Source organism: Gobio gobio, assembly GCF_949357685.1.
Source record: "Gobio gobio genome assembly, chromosome: 16".
Classification (NCBI taxonomy): Eukaryota; Metazoa; Chordata; class Actinopteri; order Cypriniformes; family Gobionidae; genus Gobio; species Gobio gobio.
Genome location: NC_137109.1, coordinates 36,775,239 through 36,794,832, shown reverse-complemented (window position 1 = coordinate 36,794,832; position 19,594 = coordinate 36,775,239). Strand labels below are relative to the sequence as shown.

The window sequence follows — 19,594 nt, the reverse complement described above, 5'->3', positions numbered from 1 at the left end:
TCTTGTTCTCTTTATTGTCAGTCAAAAGAGCCAGATTACAGAGACTCTCACCTTTTGTCTTTAATGGTTCTTAAAGAGTCCCTGTCCCATTCGTTGAATAGTTATGCTGATTGGAATAGGACTGGTGACAAGTCTGGGGTGGGTTGCTATAACTATACTTCATTTGCATGCTTTGTTTAAGGTCACCCAGGTGCTTTGTCTCCATTTCTAAGCACTGCCCCCTAAAATGTATAAACTACAATGTAGTTGGACTTGATTGCAGCGATCAAACAGCATGTTTTCAATAAAGAATACTGCTGAAGACACACAGAGTATCCTGGTTCTTCGCATCTGAATTTCCTTCACATTTACAAAACAATTGAAAATCCGAATTTACTCACCCTCAAGTTGTTCCAAACCTGTATACATTTCTATCTATCTTCAAAAGATATTTGGAAGAATGTCAGTAACCAAACAGTTGATGTGCCCTATTGAATTCCATAATATTTTTTTCTCCCATAGCCTACTATGGAAGTCAGTGGGTCCCTATCAACTGTTTGGTTACACATATTTATTTTTCAAAATAACGTATTTTGTGTTCAGATAAATAAAGAAATGAATACAACTTGAGGGTGGGTAAATAACGACAGAATTTCACCAGTTAGCCCGATGTTAAACCAGTAGCTTTTCGATTTCTATTTTAAGGCTAACTGAAAAAAAAAAAAACAACAATTGGAAATATGTTTTAGCATGGGTAAATAGGCCTACATTACAACCATTATTAAGAAAGTCTAAATATACAGTGAAGTGATTTCCTATTATTTCTAATCAGGCACCATTCCATAAAGTAAACTAACTGAACGTTTTTGTTGAGAACTACAAACCGAACAGAACGTGATTTGTCCTGGGATGTTCGCTGCTGTTCACTGCTTGCACTGCAGTTGGATACCATTGGCTTTATGTCAGTGACATTGATCAACAACAGCGCCCTCTAATGGTGCTTCTTAATACTGTAGCCGAATGACATGCAGCCATATTTGACTGTATTCAAGCCCTTCCCCCCCTTCAGCATCTTCAGCAGGACAGTGAAGAAAGCTGGACCGGGACAACGGATGCCAATCGAAGGGAGACTTCACCGAAGATGGCCTCGCCAAGAACAGTAACCATTGTCGCCCTTTCCTTTGCACTGGGTCTCTTTTTCGTGTTCATGGGTACAATTAAACTCACACCCAGATTAAGCAAAGATGCATATAGTGAAATGGTAAGTGATCGTCGTTTAGCAGCACCCACAATAATAAGCAAATGAAGCTTCAGCTGGACGCAAACGGCGTTGTTTTAGGAGGGGGTGCGAATGTAATTGTCTGTTTGTGCATTTTTTTTTTTAAATGATAAAATGTCCGCGACTGCTGTTGGTGCCTGCTTGTGTATTTTAATATATTCATTCTTCGTATTGGCTATGGAGTTGAATAGAAATTATACTGCATATAATTCCATCTAAAATCCAGGAAAAACAGGATTAGATGCCTAATAATGAGTCGGATCGTGTAACACAATTATAACATCGTTGGAGCAGATGAACAACGAGTTATGTGCATAGCCGCAACGTTGTTTCATTACCGCATAAATAGGTCAATTATGACAACACAATGAAGATCGTCTGTATGATAAATGGAACAAAAGCTCTCATGATGTGTGATAATTGTTTTGTGATATCGTTCTAAAACAATGATTTTGAAGCTTATCATGATAAGGCAATGGCGGCGCTTTCCAGCAAATTCTATCTTCCATCTGCAGGTGCAGCAGCTGCTGTGCTGATGTCATAGACACATTCAATTCAGTTTTTTTAAAAATAAATTAGTTCCTCGTTACAATTCAATGGAGAAGTTGGATCAGTAGGAGCATTAAAATAATAAAAATCATATCAAACGTTTGCATCCATTTGCACCGCAAAGCAAACACACACACACACTGTTTGTTTCATTATATTAGTGAGGTGAGGACATTGCATAGACTTCCATTGATTTTATATTAGGTTAATGATATTTTCTATCACCCAACCCCTAACCCTAAACCTATCACAGAAACGTGCTAAACACCACACTTAAATAAAGAACATGTTTTAGTCGATTTATAATCCAAAATATGTATTTATCTTGACACACTCTAAAAAATGCTGGGTTAAAAATAACCCAAGTTGGGTTGAAAATGGACTAACCCAGCAATTGGGTTGTTTTAAGCAAACATTTAACCCAAACGCTGGGTTAAAACAACCAAATTGCTGGGTTAGTCCATTTTCAACTTGGGTTATTTTTAACCTAGCATTTTAGAGTGCATTAAAAATGAAATCCAGAGAACTAAAAACAAATAATAAAAAAGAGATATTATAAAAAAAACGTGTTTCATAAGGCCCTAAACATGTAATTTTTGTTGTAACATGTAAACTTTTAATAAATTCTTGATAATAAAAAGTTTCATTTAAATTAACTAGACATGCTTTTTAAATAACTATTTAAATGGAGTCCAAAAATGAAAATTTTCATGCAGTTTGGGAAAAAATAAGATTTCATAGAGCCCAAATTCACTGCATTATGGCAGCATAACACACACTGGCAGCCCTGCTGTTGTTTTGCATAATGCTTGATAAAAAATAACCCAAGTTGGGTTGAAAATGGACTAACCCAGCAATTGGGTTGTTTTAAGCAAACATTTAACCCAACCGCTGGGTTAAAACAACCCAATTGCTGGGTTAGTCCATTTTCAACCCAACTTGGGTTATTTTTAGAGTGCAATATTGCATTTTTTACTGCATCTAAATCCCATATTTATGTTCCTTTTCCAGAAAAGAGCATACAAGAGTTATGCCAAGGCCCTTCCAGCGTTGAAAAAAATGGGCATATCTTCTGTACTTCTACGCAAGATTATTGGTACTCTTGAGGTGGGATGTGGAATTGTTCTGACCCTTGTGCCAGGGAGACCAAAAGACGTGGCCAACTTTATTCTGCTACTGGTCATGCTAGCGGTGCTCTTCTTCCACCAGCTGGTCGGAGATCCTCTAAAACGCTATGCCCATGCCCTGGTATTTGGTATTTTGCTGACGTGTCGGCTGCTCATTGCTCGTCAGGGTGAGGATCGGCCCGAGAGGGAGGAGAGACGAGAAGAACAGATCAATGCCCAGGAAAAGAACAAAGTCAAAGTTTCTTAGCTCCACAGTTTTAAAAAGAGCGCCGGGCAGCAGATCTGCGTTTCTCTGATAGTAGAGAAGGTGCTCGGAAAAAAAGACAGTAGTCCCAAAAGGTGATTTATGTCCCAACAGCCCGGAAATCAGTTCTTATGTTACCCTTACCTCATGTCTCGCCTATAAAACGTCTTATTTGAATCGAATCTAAATCTTCACCACAATCACCATTGTGGCAACTGTTTTGGCTGTGGGTTTTGCAGCAAAAGATTAAACTACTGTTATTCCCTCCTGACTGTTTTTATTCATATCATTATTATTTTTTTGCCCTGCATTGAATAGGCTAATATTCTAAATGCCACTTATACTGTGTTAACTTCAAATGTCAACCATTTTTGTGATATTTTATTTACTTTTTGAATAAATGTACATGATAGCTATACAAAACCAGTTCTGTTTACATTAAGATTTTTTTAAATTAAGATTTGCTGTACATCATTTGTTAAAAGGTGACACTTTGCCCAATAATTCAGATGGCAGACCTGTTCTGTAGCCTCAAAATCTTTTACAAACATCAAAATGAAAATATAAAATCAGTTTGTATTATTTATCTTACTTTAGCTGTTGTGATTATAATATTTTTTTTCTACTTGTAAGGATTTAAGGATTTTTTTATAGTTTGACTTTTACAATACACAGTCCAATAAAAATCTTGTCCTTGGAATCTTATGGGTTTTTTTCTTCTTTTAAGACATTGGACTACAACATTTTTGTTTTTACCATTTTCAGTACTAAAACGGATAAAATTGCCTTTGTGTCTTGCAATTTTTCCCCCATCTATTGTATTTTATTTACATCAATGTGTTCCTCTATACTGTTTTGCACAGCACTGCACATTTGAGGTGTCTTACTAATTTTGCATTCACATTATGCATCACTACTAAGCAAATTATGAAGTTGAATCAGGTGTTAAATGAGTGATACATTCAAAATGTACAGTGCTGGAAGGAATAGAATTGAGAAACTTGTCTCGTATGTTTGGATGTATACTGCTAATAGGCTGTCTGTATTGAGTAAAAATACCCAATAGAGAACATGGATTTGACCTGTTTCTAAACCTTTTCCAGAATGCCTAGATAGTCCAAGAACTGAATTGTGCATTCTTAGTTTAAACATAATGGGTCATGTTACCCCCTTGACAGTGAGGGAAAATGTTTGTGCATGCTGACAATAAAACCTCTATGCAGTTTTACCATTGAGATTGGATGACAGTATTAAAAACACTTGTGATTTTCATTTCTTGCACACTTTTCACTAAACTATTTGATATATGATTTATTATATTGTACTATATAAAACATGAATATGCTTATAGCTCAGTGCAGTGAAACTAGTTTTACAAACAAAAATAAAGGCCTATCCTTGAGACATTTCATGAATTATATATTATTGTACCCTATTTACAGTTCTTACCTTTTGATAGCAACATATCGGTTTATCAAATATAGTCAACTCATTATCTTGTAAATTTGGTCTGATGTCAAAAACATACATGTTCTGCTGTTATAGTGTATGTTTATGTATTTCAACCACCTTGACGCTGCACACCCCAGTCCAGTAGGTGGCGGAGGTGCACTTTGAACGTTGGTTTACCAACCACCATAAAGCAAAGCACCATATGAAATAGAGTGGATCAGCAGTGCTCAGTACGTGCTTTTATATTAACATCTCTGCGTATTTTTGTGCGGGTGAATCTAGTTTTCATTTACAACTTCAAAAATGCTTCAACATTATGAATGCAAGTTACAAATTAAATGAGAAAATTAAAAATAAACGAACAAGCTTATATTCTAAAAGTTAGAACACAAACGTAGATTAATAACGATATAGCCGTTCCACTTCAGTTCATTGAGAAAGCGCTCAGGGTTGCCAGGTTTTCACAACAAAACCCGGCCAATTGCTATTCAAAACTAGCCCAACACTAGCCAAATCGCGTTTCAGAGGGGATCTCCGATAAAATAAAATCGCATTCCGCGGGGTAAATATCACATTCGCGTTTCAACCCTTGGAAATGAGAAACAGCCCGCGGTAACAGTGTTAAAGACAAGTAGCCAAATTCCGCGGGAAAACAGCGGACGTGGCAACATTCGTGGTCGTACAGGAAGTGCTCCAGTGCGCATGTCCAAACGGTCGCGGCAGATTTGGCGTTTGGTTTGAATGGCTTACTGTAGACAAACACGCGAGAAATAACAAATAATATTATGTTGCGAAAAAATGGCCGATTTATCTAACCTTACGGGGTTAGTCTCCGAACCGTCCGGAGAAATAGATTCCTCCATCTCCTCTGCGAGCAACAGGAGTCTACGTTTGGCAGAAAAAGAAAAAAGAAAAGGCGAGGCGGATCCCTTTAGTCTCGCGGTGAAGTATCTGTCTCAGGGTGAGCGCAGCACAACAGACATAACAGAAACGTATTACAAAAACAATTTAGATTCTTGCAGTTTAACAGTACGAGGATGTTTGTTTATTTCGCTTGTTTTTGGTTATTTAACAAATCTGCCAACGACTCGGGACATATTCAGACTGTTAGGTCTTTTGTTTATCTGTGTTGACGGTCTCGTCAGCAGATGCTGTATCACATCTAAGTGTCGTAATCTCTATTGACATGTTTTTTTTGTATGTTACAGTGGAAGCTGGCACAGTAGTCAGAGGGAATGATGAGCTGGAGAGGAATATAGTGGTGGTGGAGACAGTGGCTGTCTGTAAAGGTCTTCCTCCGGAGGTCATCACAGTGCTTCTGGACTTGGCTTTAAGCCTCAATGCAGGTAATATAATGAGGACATCTTCAGCTACCTGTATTAAAAACATGAGAAGGAATTCATCATGAGAAACATTGTAGCAATGAGATCAGTCTCAGATGTCAGTGGTTGCTCATCCTCATTCTGCGAGTGCCTTTAGTGGTTCATCACATAGATGATTAACTTTGAGATTCTTCGGAATGAAAAGTGCATTATAAATAAAATCTATTATTGTTATTATGATGATTAAGTTTAGTTTATCCAACAGGAAGTGCGAACTGTACCAGAGTGCTGAAGTTTCTAATACCTGCCACAGTGGTGCCACAGGAGGCCGTTGTGAAGGGGGTGTCGTGGCTATGTGTCGGGAAAATGCCATTGAATGCACAGGTAAGGGATGATGATTATGGTCATTGGTGAAATGGCTGTCCTTTTGTGCAGAACTTCTCCAATCATTGGAACTCACATTCATCTGTCTCCGGTTTTGATATCTCAAAATCGAATCAACTGTAGAATCAAGTCTCCGCCCTACATTTCTTTTTGAAATCCATTATACTTTGATATGGGAGAAAAGATCTGTCACTCACACTTTAATTTCATTGCGACTTGTAACTTTTAGTTCACTCTCTTAGTAACGTGTTTTCTTTTAAGGTTCTCTTTGTCCGCTGGGTGCTCACTGTTTTTGACCTGATTGACTGCAAAGACAACTTGAGATCCATTTATGGCTTCATTTTCAGCTTTGTGACGGAAGAAAATCTGGTTAGTTGTATTTTGCAGATGCGTATTTTAATTTAGAATATGTCCGTGCTGTCAAGTTCACTGGCATATGTTTTCTAATTTCATAAATTAGTTTTTTCATGTTAATTTAATATGACTTTTTTTTTTTCCAGTGTCCTTTTATTTGCCACTTGTTGTACCTTTTAACTATGCGGGAACATGGTGAGTTGTTGATTAAGTGGCTTAAATTGTATATGTCTGTGAATGCTACAATAGTACATGATGTTATTCAAATTTTTTTCATCTTCACAGTTCACCCGTACAGAGTCAGGAAACTTTTGGATATTCAAGCCAAAATGGTATATATCTGGCCTATTAAAATAAACGCCTCAATATTCTTTATTATAAATGTATAATATTTTTTTTAACAATTAAAAAAATTGCATCTGACCAGTGCTTTATGTTTCTCTCTTTCTCCTCTATAAGGGCAGACAACCATTTCTCACACAACTTCTAGCACTCTACAAAGTGTTCCGCCCAGACGTAGTGACACTCTCTCTTCCAGCAAGAGCGAGGGTTAGTGTTTTAATTTCTGTTTTCTCCAGCAGAACATTGCTCTTCTGTCAGGTGTTTCAGGCTCTTAGACTGCTTTTTTTTCTTTCTTTTTCAGACTGGATTCAAGAATCACAACTCCACCTGGAAAGTGGCTCTGAGTGCTGTGCAGAGAAAAAACAAGGGTGCAGTTTTAGTTGACCAGAGCCTGAGCCTAGATGTGAAAGAGAAGCCTTCCTCCAGAAAAAGGGTATGATGTCATCAGTGTTATAGTGTAAAGAGCTTCACAGAACACTGACCTGTCAACTAAAGTCTGGAATACATATCACGGCTTTCATAGACTTTAAACACTAGGCATCATTCACTTGTCTATTTTGTCTCTGGTTACAGGGAAAAGCTGGGCGTCATGTACTAAACAACTGAGGATCATGCACTACCATACTTTCAAATATTCCCATACATCAAACTCACACAGAAACATGCACTTTATATATGAGATGCATGACACATGAAAACAATGTATATTCTAAAATCGGCTTAAAATACTTAAAAACAAACAAACATAAAACATCAGACTGGATGGAATCAAAGTCCGAAGTCTTAAAAAATAGTATATGGCCATCATACATTATGCAGTTTTCTGTGAAATCAGTCAACGGTCCAAAAAATGCAAACTGACCTGCAAAGGTTGTCTGGTGTATTCCAGCCTTAAGTTATGTATGAAATCATGAGAATGGGGGACATTAAGTAAATCAAAGTCTATAAAAGGAATGTTTCTCACTCTAATATTCATAGAAACTACATCATCTAGCGATACCTCCCTTGAGCTCAGCATTCGACAGCAACTCCAGCAAGAAGGTGTTCCGTCTGCAGGAGCTCCGTTCCTTCAAAGAGCTACTGGAGAACATTCACAATATAGAGGTAATGCACATAGCTTTTTCTTTCTCTCACACAACATATGTCATTCATACACATATTTTATGTTTGCAAACAGCGATGGCATGGTTTGTGGGCGGAGCCTACCTGGTGGCATGTTGACAGCAAATGACAGTTATGCAGTAGAAAAAAAAGTAGCTTTTCAAGTTTTCGATCTCACAATTCAGACTTTTTTTCTCACAAATCCAATGTTATAGCTCACAATTCCTAGAAGGATAAACAGATTTGTGAGATGTACTCGTTACTCATACTTTTTTTTTTCTCTCAGAATTGTGAGTTTATATTAGGGATGCACCGATTTTTTGGGGGGGCTGATACTGATTTTAACAAACAATTATTGGCCGATGCTTATATTTTAGTGATGTCCGGTTCACGAACGAATCGTTCTTTTGAACCGGTTCTTTTTAGTGAACCAGTCGAACCAGTTCACCACATCGGACTGAATCGTTCTAAACGGTTCGCGTCTCGAGTCAGCTGATCCACAAGTTACTAAAGTTACTAACTTTCTGACATGCGTGACAGTCCCTTCGACTAGAAATAAACTAATAACCTGAAGTATATGTTACTCTAGTAACTCCAACAGTTCACTGAACTGAGGCATGTTGTGCTGAGAGAACTGATGAGAACTCACGAGCAGCTGATACTGAGCATGCGCGTGTACTACCGCAAGTACAGCATTTGTCGAGTTAACAGTTCTCGAATCTGAACGAACCGTTTCTTTCGGACACGTTCGATGAGAACCGATGAGCTGAGCATGCGTGTACAACCGGATCATCAGTACAGAATTGTCACCACCAGTGTGTCCTTGAGCAAGGCACTTTACTCCATGTTGCTCCAGGGGGATTGTCCCTGTAATAAGGGCACTGTAAGTCGCTTTGGATAAAAGCATCTGCCAAATGCATACATGTAAATGTAAACGTAAATTACTTCATATGAATGTGTTTTAATGTATTTTCATCCGCCGGGATAATAGAAATTACGTCATCACGTGAGGACGTAAAAGAACCGGTGAACCGTTTTTTTGAACCGGATCATTGAAACGAACTGTCCGAAAGAACCGGTTCGCGGAAAAGAACCAAACTTTCCATAACTATTATATTTGTCACTTGCCCTCTAGTGTTTTGATCATGTTTTAAATCAGCAAAGTTGAAAATAAAAAAACATACATTAACTTATTAGCTAGTTAATTGCTGCATTATTAAATCATTTCAAATGAACATAGACTGGATCCATTTAACATTCAGCAGGCCAATATAAATACATATGAAATAAACAGTGCATTTTAGGTAGGTTTAACAGTTTCCAGGTACATAAAGTAAACGCATGTTAAATAGAGGTCGACCGATTAATCAGCACCGATAGTTGATTGGTGGAACAATCGGTTATCGGCAAAAATCCACACCGATAGTTTTTCCGGGTTGCTGGAGCGGCTGAGAAGGGCGGACTGTCATTGCACAGTACAAGAGCTCTGAGAAGGGCCTGCTGGCATTATATAGCACGACTCACTGACACCTTGTGTTTACATTAACACGTGAGGCTGCAAGCGGAGCTGCACAGAGAGCGTTGACACATCAGGTGCGCGTTTAAAACACGACAGCGAAATGGTATGAATACAGAACATTACAGTACTTGTTGCCAAATCATTATAAAGTAATTAATTTCTTGACAGGTAAAGAACAGCAGTGTGTATGTTTGTCAACGAGGCTGAGAGGACACTAACATTAGCAGTAGGCTTTCAAACAGTTAAATCAATGTGATAAAAACGTCAGACCTAAATGTTGCATATATATAAAATTAGTGATGTGAGAAAGTATCATCATGACGCCAACACAAACGTAAACAAAGCAAAAGCGCACTCGTTTTTTTATTATTAGATAGTCTCCTTTTAAAAAAGCTGACTGTTTGGATTTGTATGAAATGGTAACACGACAATAAGATTCCATTTGTAACATTAAGTAAGGTTAATAAATGCTGTGGAAGTATTGCTCATCGTTAGTATGTTGATTTCAAAATTAAATTGAGTTTGAATTTTTATTTGATCTGGTAACCTTGGTTAATGCACTATGAATGAACATGACTGATCAAGGTACAATTGTATTGCTCATATTAATACATGCTGTAAAAATGTATGCATAATGCATATAGTTCATGTAAGCTAAAACATCCTTGTTGCATAGGGACTTGCATAGTGTTACCTATGAAATGTATATGCATGATTCTAGAGCCGCATTTCCATCGCAGGAACTTTCCCCAGGAACTAGGAACTTTTGGGTGGTACTCGGTGTGTTTCAAACCGCAGGAATCAGGGTCTAAATGAAGTTCCGGGTAAATATTTCCCCCTCCAAACGGCCCTGCTCGGGAGGTAGTACTTTTTCAAAGTTCCGGATCTTTCGGGGGTGGGACTTGGGCGCTGAACATGCTGATCGGTTGAGCTCACGCAGCATTTTATTTCAACTGGCAAATTTAAAAGTCTTGCGAGGTTCGTTCTGCATTCAGTAAATATCAGTCTTGCTCTTTCTGTCCGATGGCGCGCGTTGTCTCAGCAATCGCACGGTCAATTTCCGTAATATCTGATAATAACATACGTTGTCTTATTTTAAATCTAGCTTTACGAGCTTTCAGAATACGCTTTAGTATCAGTGCTCGTCTCTTTTCTGCCGTTTTGTTAATTACATACAGTGAGGAAAATAAGTATTTGAAAACCCTGCTATTTTGCAAGTTCTCCCACTTAGAAATCATGGAGGGGTCTGAAATTGTAATCGGAGATGCATGTCCACTGTGAGACATATAATCTAAAAAAAAAAATCCAGAAATCACAATATATGCTTTTTTAACTATTTATTTGTATGATACAGCTACAAATAAGTATTTGAACACCTGAGAAAATCAATGTTAATATTTGGTACAGTAGCCTTTGTTTGCAATTACAGAGGTCAAACGTTTCCTGTAGTTTTTCACCAGGTTTGCACACACTGCAGGAGGGATTTTGGCCCACTCCTCCACTCAGATCTTCTCTAGATCAGTCAGGTTTCTGGCCTGTCGCTGAGAAACACAGAGTTTGAGCTCCCTCCAAAGATTCTCTATTGGGTTTAGGTCTGGAGACTGGCTAGGCCACGGCAGAACCTTGATATGCTTCTTACAGAGCCACTCCTTGGTTATCCTGGCTGTGTGCTTCGGGTCATTGTCATGTTGGAAGATCCAGCCTCGACCCATCTTCAATGCTCTAACTGAGGGAAGGAGGTTGTTCCCCAAAATCTCGCAATACATGGCCCCGGTCATCCTCTCCTTAATACAGTGCAGTCGCCCTGTCCCATGTGCAGAAAAACACCCCCAAAGCATGATCCTACCACCCCCATGCTTCACAGTAGGGATGGTGTTCTTGGGATGGTACTCATCATTCTTCTTCCTCCAAACACGTTTAGTGGAATTATGACCAAAAAGTTCTATTTTGGTCTCATCTGACCACATGACTTTCTCCCACGACTCCTCTGGATCATCCAAATGGTCATTGGCAAACTTAAGACGGGCCTGGACATGTGCTGGTTTAAGCAGGGGAACCTTCCGTGCCATGCATGATTTCAAACCATGACGTCTTAGTGTATTACCAACAGTAACCTTGGAAACGGTGGTCCCAGCTCTTTTCAGGTCATTGACCAGCTCCTCCTGTGTAGTTCTGGGCTGATTTCTCACCTTTCTTAGGATCATTGAGACCCCACGAGGTGAGATCTTGCATGGAGCCCCAGTCCGAGGGAGATTGACAGTCATGTTTAGCTTCTTCCATTTTCTAATGATTGCTCCAACAGTGGACCTTTTTTCACCAAGCTGCTTTGCAATTTCCCCGTAGCCCTTTCCAGCCTTGTGGAGGTGTACAATTTTGTCTCTAGTCTCTTTGGACAGCTCTTTGTTCTTGGCCATGTTAGTAGTTGGATTCTTACTGATTGTATGGGGTGGACAGGTGTCTTTATGCAGCTAACGACCTCAAACAGGTGCATCTAATTTAGGATAATAAATGGAGTGGAGGTGGACATTTTAAAGGCAGACTAACAGGTCTTTTAGGGTCAGAATTCTAGCTGATAGACAGGTGTTATATATATGTTACAGTAAGTTAACCTTGCTTTCTGGAATACCCTCCAGCAGTGTATTATTTTGGTCCAGTGTGTTGGACATTGAAATGAAGTTAAATTCTTTGTGTTTTTCGGGAGTTTTCCCTTGCTTTTTATTGTCTGTAGCATTAAAACAGGATATTTATTTCTTGGGATCTTTAAATACAAAATGACATTGCATATTTATTCATTGCATTACCCTGATGCGATTTGTAAACAAAGATCTGCACTACTGTGGTCTGGCCACTTGGTGGAGCTAAGCCTTTACAAGACTGCTCAATGAGCATGCCATTAAATCTGACTCCTCATTATATTGGCTTGATATTACTGTACAATCTTTCACAGCAGTCAACTTTGCAGATTAACATAAAACAACTCTAACATTTTATTTTACACACACTGGCATCTCTTAGTACTAAACAACATTACAATCTCAATTGACAAGTCATCAAATGTTTACAGGCGTGTTTTTTTAAAGGCATCTCGCAAACAGTCTACCTGGTGGATCCACTGACCTGAAAAGGCTTATTAAATCTCTTTTAAAGATCCGCTGACATTTGCTTCATTCTGGATGAATGGAACATTTTCCGAGTGTTCCTGCACCACTTTTTAAGGGAATTTGCAGTCTGCAAAAGGGGAGGTTTGAGAAAGACAGTAGTGGAGTCAGTCATGTGGAGAAAAACAAAACAGTTGTGGCCATTGGGAAGGATTCTTTCTCACTGTGGCAACCCCATCATTAGAACGTTTCACAGATGAATGATACATTTGCTCGTTAATTACAGAAAGAATCAGCCATTTCCGTTGTCAATCTGTCACTTAGCATTATTTATTTATTATTTGCTGAAGTCCCATATTGAGAGGCAGCTGTTCGTAGAGTGACACAAATTACAGTTTTTGGAAATAGTGAAAATGTAGAATGGCAGAATGTTTCATCCAAACTGTTGTACTAAACTATAGGTTTCAGCGAAGGTCTCAAAGGAGCCAGAAGTATGACTGAATTGGTTTATTTGCCTCCAGCTGTTTTGACAGCTCTTGTATATGATATACTATGTCGTGCGGATGCACATTGCATAGCATTTTGCTGATTAATGCTGAAGTCATAACTCCTTTTCAGCTGCCTGCCCAGATGGGTTCGCTGCTGGGATCAGCGCTGGCTTTGCACTACCTGGACTGTGTACAGGATGAATCTGCCTTCCTGCGCCTTAACTTTTGGCTTGGACACTCATTGCAAGAGGGTACATTTTTCATGCTGTAATGCCAAACGTTACAGTCTTCTAGTCTTTCCCAGTTTGTATATTCCCCTTTCAAAATGCAACTTCTGTTTTACATGTTGAGTTCAGCACCATAATATGGTTAATTCTCGTGTTTCCTGGCAGAGTTTTTACTATGTCCTGTGGATGGGAGTTCTGACAACACTTCTGAAGCCTGTCGCTTTCTGAGGACCATCTTCTTCTCACAGCAGTTCCTGCAGGTACGACCGAGCAACAGAAGACCTATATTACCCAATAGGAAATTAACCTTGGTTTATTAACCAAGCCTCAAGGTTGGATGTTTAATATGAGACACATGTTGCAGGTTTATTACACTAACCCCAGGACATCTATCAATCATTTCTCTGCTTTGCTTTATTCCTTTTCTGCATTCCTGAATGATCTCCCTATTTGTTAAATCCTCCAGTCCCATGTTGACAGGGTTTGTGTTTGTATGTTGTTCTCAGGAGGGATTCTCCAGCACGGAGAGTTTTCTTTACAAGTTCCTGAGTGTGTGGGACGGCTCTCTACTCCGGCCGCAGATCCTGGATCTTCTCAGTGACATTCCCTTGATGCCCAGCTTTTGTGAGTGTCTCAATAACCTTTGTTACGGTCAGAGTAGTTAAAAAAACTCTTTGCAATTGCTAGTTTTGGGGAAATTGTTAAAAACAAAAGTAGGTAGCAATATCATAGATAATTACTAGGGATGCACAGAAATGAAAATGTCGGGCAATGCTGATAAGTCTTTATATTTGAAAGCTAATTGCCGATAAATCTAAATCTAAATTTTATTTATAATTTGAGAGCCTGATTACAAAAACAAAAGTCTCACCATTAAAAGCCATGTCCCAAGCACGCATTTATAATGTTCTCATTATAATTTTATGTAGCCTATATGACGCTGCACATGTTGCACTTAACTCTATTTTCCTTTTTTGAAGTGATTCCAATCATATTTCAAGCAATTCAAAACCATCATGGCGAACAGTACGCATCTGAAAGGTCTATTATTTATTGCTTTAAGATATCGGCCAAATTGTCTTATGAGGCCGATAACGATAACATTAAAAATGAACATGTTAATGGTGTTTTTACATCCTTAATTGAGAAGATGGATATCATTTCATTGTTTTTAGCATATTATAGGTCAGTGTAAAAAATTATTTTAATCCTGTACATAAAACTATAACTTGAATAATGTTTCTTTTCTTTGTCTGTAGACATGCATAAACTTCTCTTCGAGCCACTGAAGCAACTTTATTTTACCTCCACAGTATTTTTCAAGGTTTGTATGTTGTTCTTTAGATGTACTCTTACTTGTTTCCTTTCTATAATTTTGTATCAAGCACGAGTATGACTATGAGCCAGAATTATGAATGCTCAAGCAGTTCAGACATAAGTGAATTACGCTTTCCACACATAAGCCTAGGCCACTTTACACTTCCTGTGATGTAGTTTGAGTGGTGTTGTGATTTAAGCTTGCAGCAGTTGAAAACAGGTTTTGATTTTTCTTTTTCCCCCACCTTATCTGAATGTGCCTTTTCACATTGTCCTCCTCACAGTGTAGTGTCATCGAGTGTCTGAATAGCATGCTGGTGAAGTGGCTGACATGGCATTCTGTCAGCGCATCAGAGGGCGGTTTGGATATCAGTCATAACAGCAACAGCACCATGTGAGTATCTAAAAATCATGTTTGTAAATAATCCCAGGCTGGTCTTATTTTGCCAATTTATTGGTTATCAACAGATTTTCAACATAAAAAACCCCAAACAAACAAAATAAAATGACCTTCTCCCTCATCTGAACAACATTTCTTTTTGCTGATGTAACCAAGGCCATCTATGTGAGGAAAATGGTATCAAGCAATGATATAATACAAATGCTGTTGTCTTAAATATGACTTGCACTTTACTGACTGAAGAAATGGGACCACACTCAAACGATTTGTACGCTTAAAAGCCTTGCCTGAGGTTTACCACTACGGCTTTCTTTATATTTTATATTTAAAAGAGATCAATCTACTGCTCCTATGGTCGGGCTCTGTCTGAACCTCGTTTACCTCGAAAGTGTTCTGTGAAACGGTGTGTAATGAAGTGCGGTGGATTTTTTTCTCCCCTCGCCTGTCGTGTATTGCTTTTCTCTTGCTGCTGATTTGGTTATTTTTTTTATTACATTACTGAAGTGCACAGCTGAAGGAGAAATTATGATCAAGGGCAAAACCTTGTTTGACTGCGCCAGTGTGCCATGCATCAATGTGATACACCCATTATTCCCTTTTTTCGCTTTGGGTCTCTGTGCTGTGCGAATTGTGTTGGTGCCAAGCATAGCACAAAGACACATCTGGTGTATACTAGCTGTGATTTAAAGCTGATTTATTGTTCTCTTTCGGAGAAATATAGTTCGTTCTGCAAGGAGAACTCGTCTTTCACGTGTTATTTTGTGTAAGCCCTTAAAAAATGAGTGAAAAGAATTATATACTCTCCTTTCTAGGACTATGACCTTGTCTGACTTCATGGACTCGGTTATGGAGCTGGTGCGCTTTGTGGGACTCCTGGCGTCTGAGGGACTCTGTCTGGAAAACTGCCACATTCTTCTGCTCAACCAGACACTTGCCTTCTATGAGACGGTACACTCAGCTATGATTAACTTAATGAACATGATGTTCTTGGCAAAGTGACATTCACTGAAGTTTCTGCCTGAGTTTCACTAAGATTTATGTGGCGATTTTCGTTGAGTAGATTTAGTCCCACAAACACTGATGTTGATGACTCTCGTCATGTCTAGGTGTGTGACATGTTTCTGAAGTACAGCTTGCCTCTGATCATCATGCCTCCGGCTGGGGTGTTCTACCCAGCTCTCTTTGCCACAGACTCTATCAGTGTGGATAGGCTCGGCTACATCATGTACAGGTACTATATTGTGAGCTATAATAAGCTTTACGGGTCATTTTATCACTCTGGTCAATCCTGGAGATTTTCTGCTTGAGATGTTAGCCTGACCATGCTAGATTAAGGACATCTTCTGGAAGAGTTTGCTGTACTGTGGGTGAGTGAGCCATGCGAGGGTAAGTTACTCTTCATTGCATGTGCAGTTCCCATGGCAGTGGAACACCTGTGTGCTTCTGGCTAAACTGAGGGCAACAGCCTGAACCTTCAAATGCGTTACATTGCCATGGCATGATGCCTTAAAGCAATAGATGAAATGAAGTATGAAGATCCTTTCATCTGCTTCGGCAAACAAACCTTTCAGTGCTGCTGTAAAGACTTTAAGGGATAGTTCATCCAAAAATCAAAAGGAATTTACTCACCATGATGCCATATGTTGTGACTTTGTGATTACCAAGAAACAGAAATTAAGATGAGCTACCGGATAATGAATTATACTGCTAAGCTCCATAAAGGACAACAAAAAAACCTTTAAAAGACATAAAAACATAAAAGTTATTCCAAGTCATTTGAAGCCATGCAGCAGTTGAATTTTCAGCAGCCATTACTTCAGTCTTCAGTGTCGCTTGATCGTTCAGAAATCCTTTGTATATGCTGATTTGGTGCAGAAACATTTCTTATTATCATTGTTGAAAACAGTTGTGAGATTTTTCTTTTCTGAAAGTTCAAAAGAACAGCCTTTATAATTTAGAAATATTTTTTTAACAATGTATTTGTCTTTACTGTCAATTTTGAATAATGCATCCTTGCTGAAGTATTACTGAACCTGAATGATGGTCTTGGTTTTTATAGATGAATTCTACTATAATATGATGATTTTTATTAATAAAATCCTGTTGTTTTATCATTTTCTCAGATACCGGAAGAATCTGACCTTGGCTAAGAAACACGAAAAGCAGAGAGAGGTAATGAGGGGATACTGTGTCATAAAATGAACACAGCAAAGTCATGAAAAGCCAACTGTGTGTATGCAGGAGGTTTTGTGTCTGAATAATTTACTCATAATAGGCAAATTAGAAAGACCTTCAAGCTGTGCTTTTAAGAATTTACAATGAATCTTCTGGAGGCTATTGCTGTAATCTTCACCTTACCTGCTGTGAGTGAAAGGAGTCTTCATTATTGAATACCAGTGAGACAAAGGAGCCTCAAAGCATGACACTGGCATTGCAGTGAATGAAATGGCCAAATAACTTGATCACAGCATTGCAATTTTACGTCATTTAAAATATATGGGCGAAGGTGTTTATTCACTCACATGGTGGTTCTTTTCTCACTGTGTGATTCATGAGATCACTTTAGTGGCACCAGATGCTATTTTACCCACAAACACTTGTGGTCTTGACTTATTTAGTTTCATGTTTAATGTTTTCGTCCATTACAGCAAACCTTCCACATTAGCAGAAACACGTACAAGGAGTTTAATCGAAACCTTCAAGCCATGGTGAACTCCATGTGGAACTCCTGGTGGTGCATCCCTGGTTCCGACCTTGAGATCGACAAGGATCTAATTGCTCTGAGCAAAGTAGCAGAACCCTGGTGCCGTTTTGACCTCATCCACCACCCGGCACTTTTCAGCTACGCCATCGAATTTCATCAGAGGGTGAGTGAGACATTCTCACACTTGTGACATTTAAAAGCATAAGAACTCGTAATAGTACAGTGATGCTCGACTCATCTCATTTGGAGCGAAGGAATGGTAATTAGATGATTATATTACATCAGCTGTGCAAGGTAATTAGATGATTATATTACATCAAGTGTAAAGCCTTGTGTCACTACTGGGGCCTGTGAAGCCTCCACTTTTCACTAATAACTTTAGGATTGGACAAGGAGATAAATGTGGTGTTAATGTATCTTTTATAGAGGATCCATTAATACAGAATCACGTTTTTTTATTCATGGAAGCTGTGTGAGACTGGAGTTTTCATTATCTTTAATAATACAAGTACCTTTTTTGGTCCGACTGCGACGTTCAGCAGTGTACTACTGAGATTTAAAGCAGAGGGAGGACGATGAATATTTATGTGTTTTCTTTATTAGTGTTGGCCGGAGAGGAAGGATGTGGATCTTGGTTCCATAAAGGTACTGATCTTATATCATCTCCTTTTTATTAAAAACCTTTCTGATGTTCATCTCTCATAGATTTTTATTTCTGATCAACATGAGAGCATACTTTAACTCAGTCACATCCTGTTGCAATAGTCCACACAATAACTGTTCTTTTTTTTCACGTTTGCAGAGCGGGAAGTACTGGAACTGGTATATGGAGTATCTCTTTAATCAAGGCTTTGATGGCCTCAACAACTTTATTCAGACCAACACGGGCCACGGATCCTCAGTGAGCTGTCAAGATGACCGGCAACCCACGAGTCAGACTTGATCCTGGCAGGAAGTCCAGGTGTCAGGGGATTCATAAAACATGTATATATTTTATAATCATCCTCCATAAGAGGGCAGAAAGGAACCACTTGCATAACTGTAAATACTAAATGTACATTATTAGCCATTTTCTTACTTTCTTGTCTTTTCTAGAGTTGTGTATATTTTTAGCCTTTTTTTGCATTTGATCTTTTGTGCAGAGAAAACAGAACTAAAACATTGTGATAAAGCTTAGTATTTGAAGGAAAAAAAAAGACATGATTATGACTGCTTTAACTGCCATATAAAATACAATTCCCATTATTTATAGCCATTTTAAAACTGATATGTCAGAGATTGATGAATAGTCTTGTTTATTATTCCTAAAAACCAGATGTGGCTCTGTATCTTTGACCAAGCTCACATTAAAATAAATCCGTTGCTCCCAGATGTGGCACGAGGTAAGGTTGTGTTGCAGGCATTTGTTAGAGTCCACTGGACTTGTTTAGCGGACAGGTGTGCTTGCAATGATTGAGCGTTTGTATATTTGACTCAGTAGCCTATAGTTGTATTATTTTCAAAATCTGTTTTTAACATTTAGAAAATCCTGATTGTACTGATAACTTCGAGATGATTGCACATATTTGCACCATTTGATGATGACCAAAGTTGTTAATTTGGTTCTATCCATTGAATTTAATAGATGCATAGTCAACCATTTTTAATAAGTTAGTTTGTTCAAAAACCTCAAACTAGACTTGATGTGATTTAAATGCAAATTATATAC

At 38.5% G+C, this 19,594-nt stretch overlaps 2 protein-coding genes across 2 annotated transcripts; both read left to right on the top strand.

Moving 5' to 3' along the window:
* The first annotated feature begins 978 nt into the window (after positions 1-978).
* On the top strand, positions 979-4,584 carry tmem35 (transmembrane protein 35). Its single transcript, XM_079839917.1, has 2 exons — positions 979-1,240; positions 2,819-4,584. Exons 1-2 carry the CDS (start codon positions 1,121-1,123, stop codon positions 3,179-3,181), a joined length of 483 nt encoding a protein of 160 aa, XP_079696043.1. The 5' UTR covers positions 979-1,120; the 3' UTR covers positions 3,182-4,584.
* A 746-nt stretch (positions 4,585-5,330) lies between these two features.
* On the top strand, positions 5,331-19,255 carry cenpi (centromere protein I). Its single transcript, XM_079838860.1, has 20 exons — positions 5,331-5,591; positions 5,839-5,976; positions 6,218-6,336; positions 6,598-6,705; positions 6,837-6,885; positions 6,976-7,022; positions 7,150-7,239; positions 7,334-7,465; positions 8,011-8,136; positions 13,369-13,489; positions 13,631-13,725; positions 13,972-14,089; positions 14,725-14,789; positions 15,067-15,176; positions 15,995-16,130; positions 16,289-16,413; positions 17,306-17,354; positions 17,831-18,049; positions 18,490-18,531; positions 18,689-19,255. The coding sequence occupies exons 1-20, from the start codon at positions 5,429-5,431 to the stop codon at positions 18,827-18,829; spliced, it is 2,193 nt and encodes a 730-aa protein (XP_079694986.1). The 5' UTR covers positions 5,331-5,428; the 3' UTR covers positions 18,830-19,255.
* Positions 19,256-19,594: the final 339 nt, after the last annotated feature.

Bases quoted from the DNA above. Each gene is read 5' to 3' on its own strand.
- tmem35 (XM_079839917.1), top strand. From the start codon at position 1,121: ATGGCCTCGCCAAGAACAGTAACCATTGTCGCCCTTTCCTTTGCACTG. The intron at 1,241-2,818 runs GTAAGTGATCGT...TTCCTTTTCCAG, and splicing joins AAGATGCATATAGTGAAATG to AAAAGAGCATACAAGAGTTA.
- cenpi (XM_079838860.1), top strand. From the start codon at position 5,429: ATGGCCGATTTATCTAACCTTACGGGGTTAGTCTCCGAACCGTCCGGA. The intron at 8,137-13,368 runs GTAATGCACATA...ACTCCTTTTCAG, and splicing joins AGAACATTCACAATATAGAG to CTGCCTGCCCAGATGGGTTC. The intron at 16,131-16,288 runs GTACACTCAGCT...CGTCATGTCTAG, and splicing joins CACTTGCCTTCTATGAGACG to GTGTGTGACATGTTTCTGAA.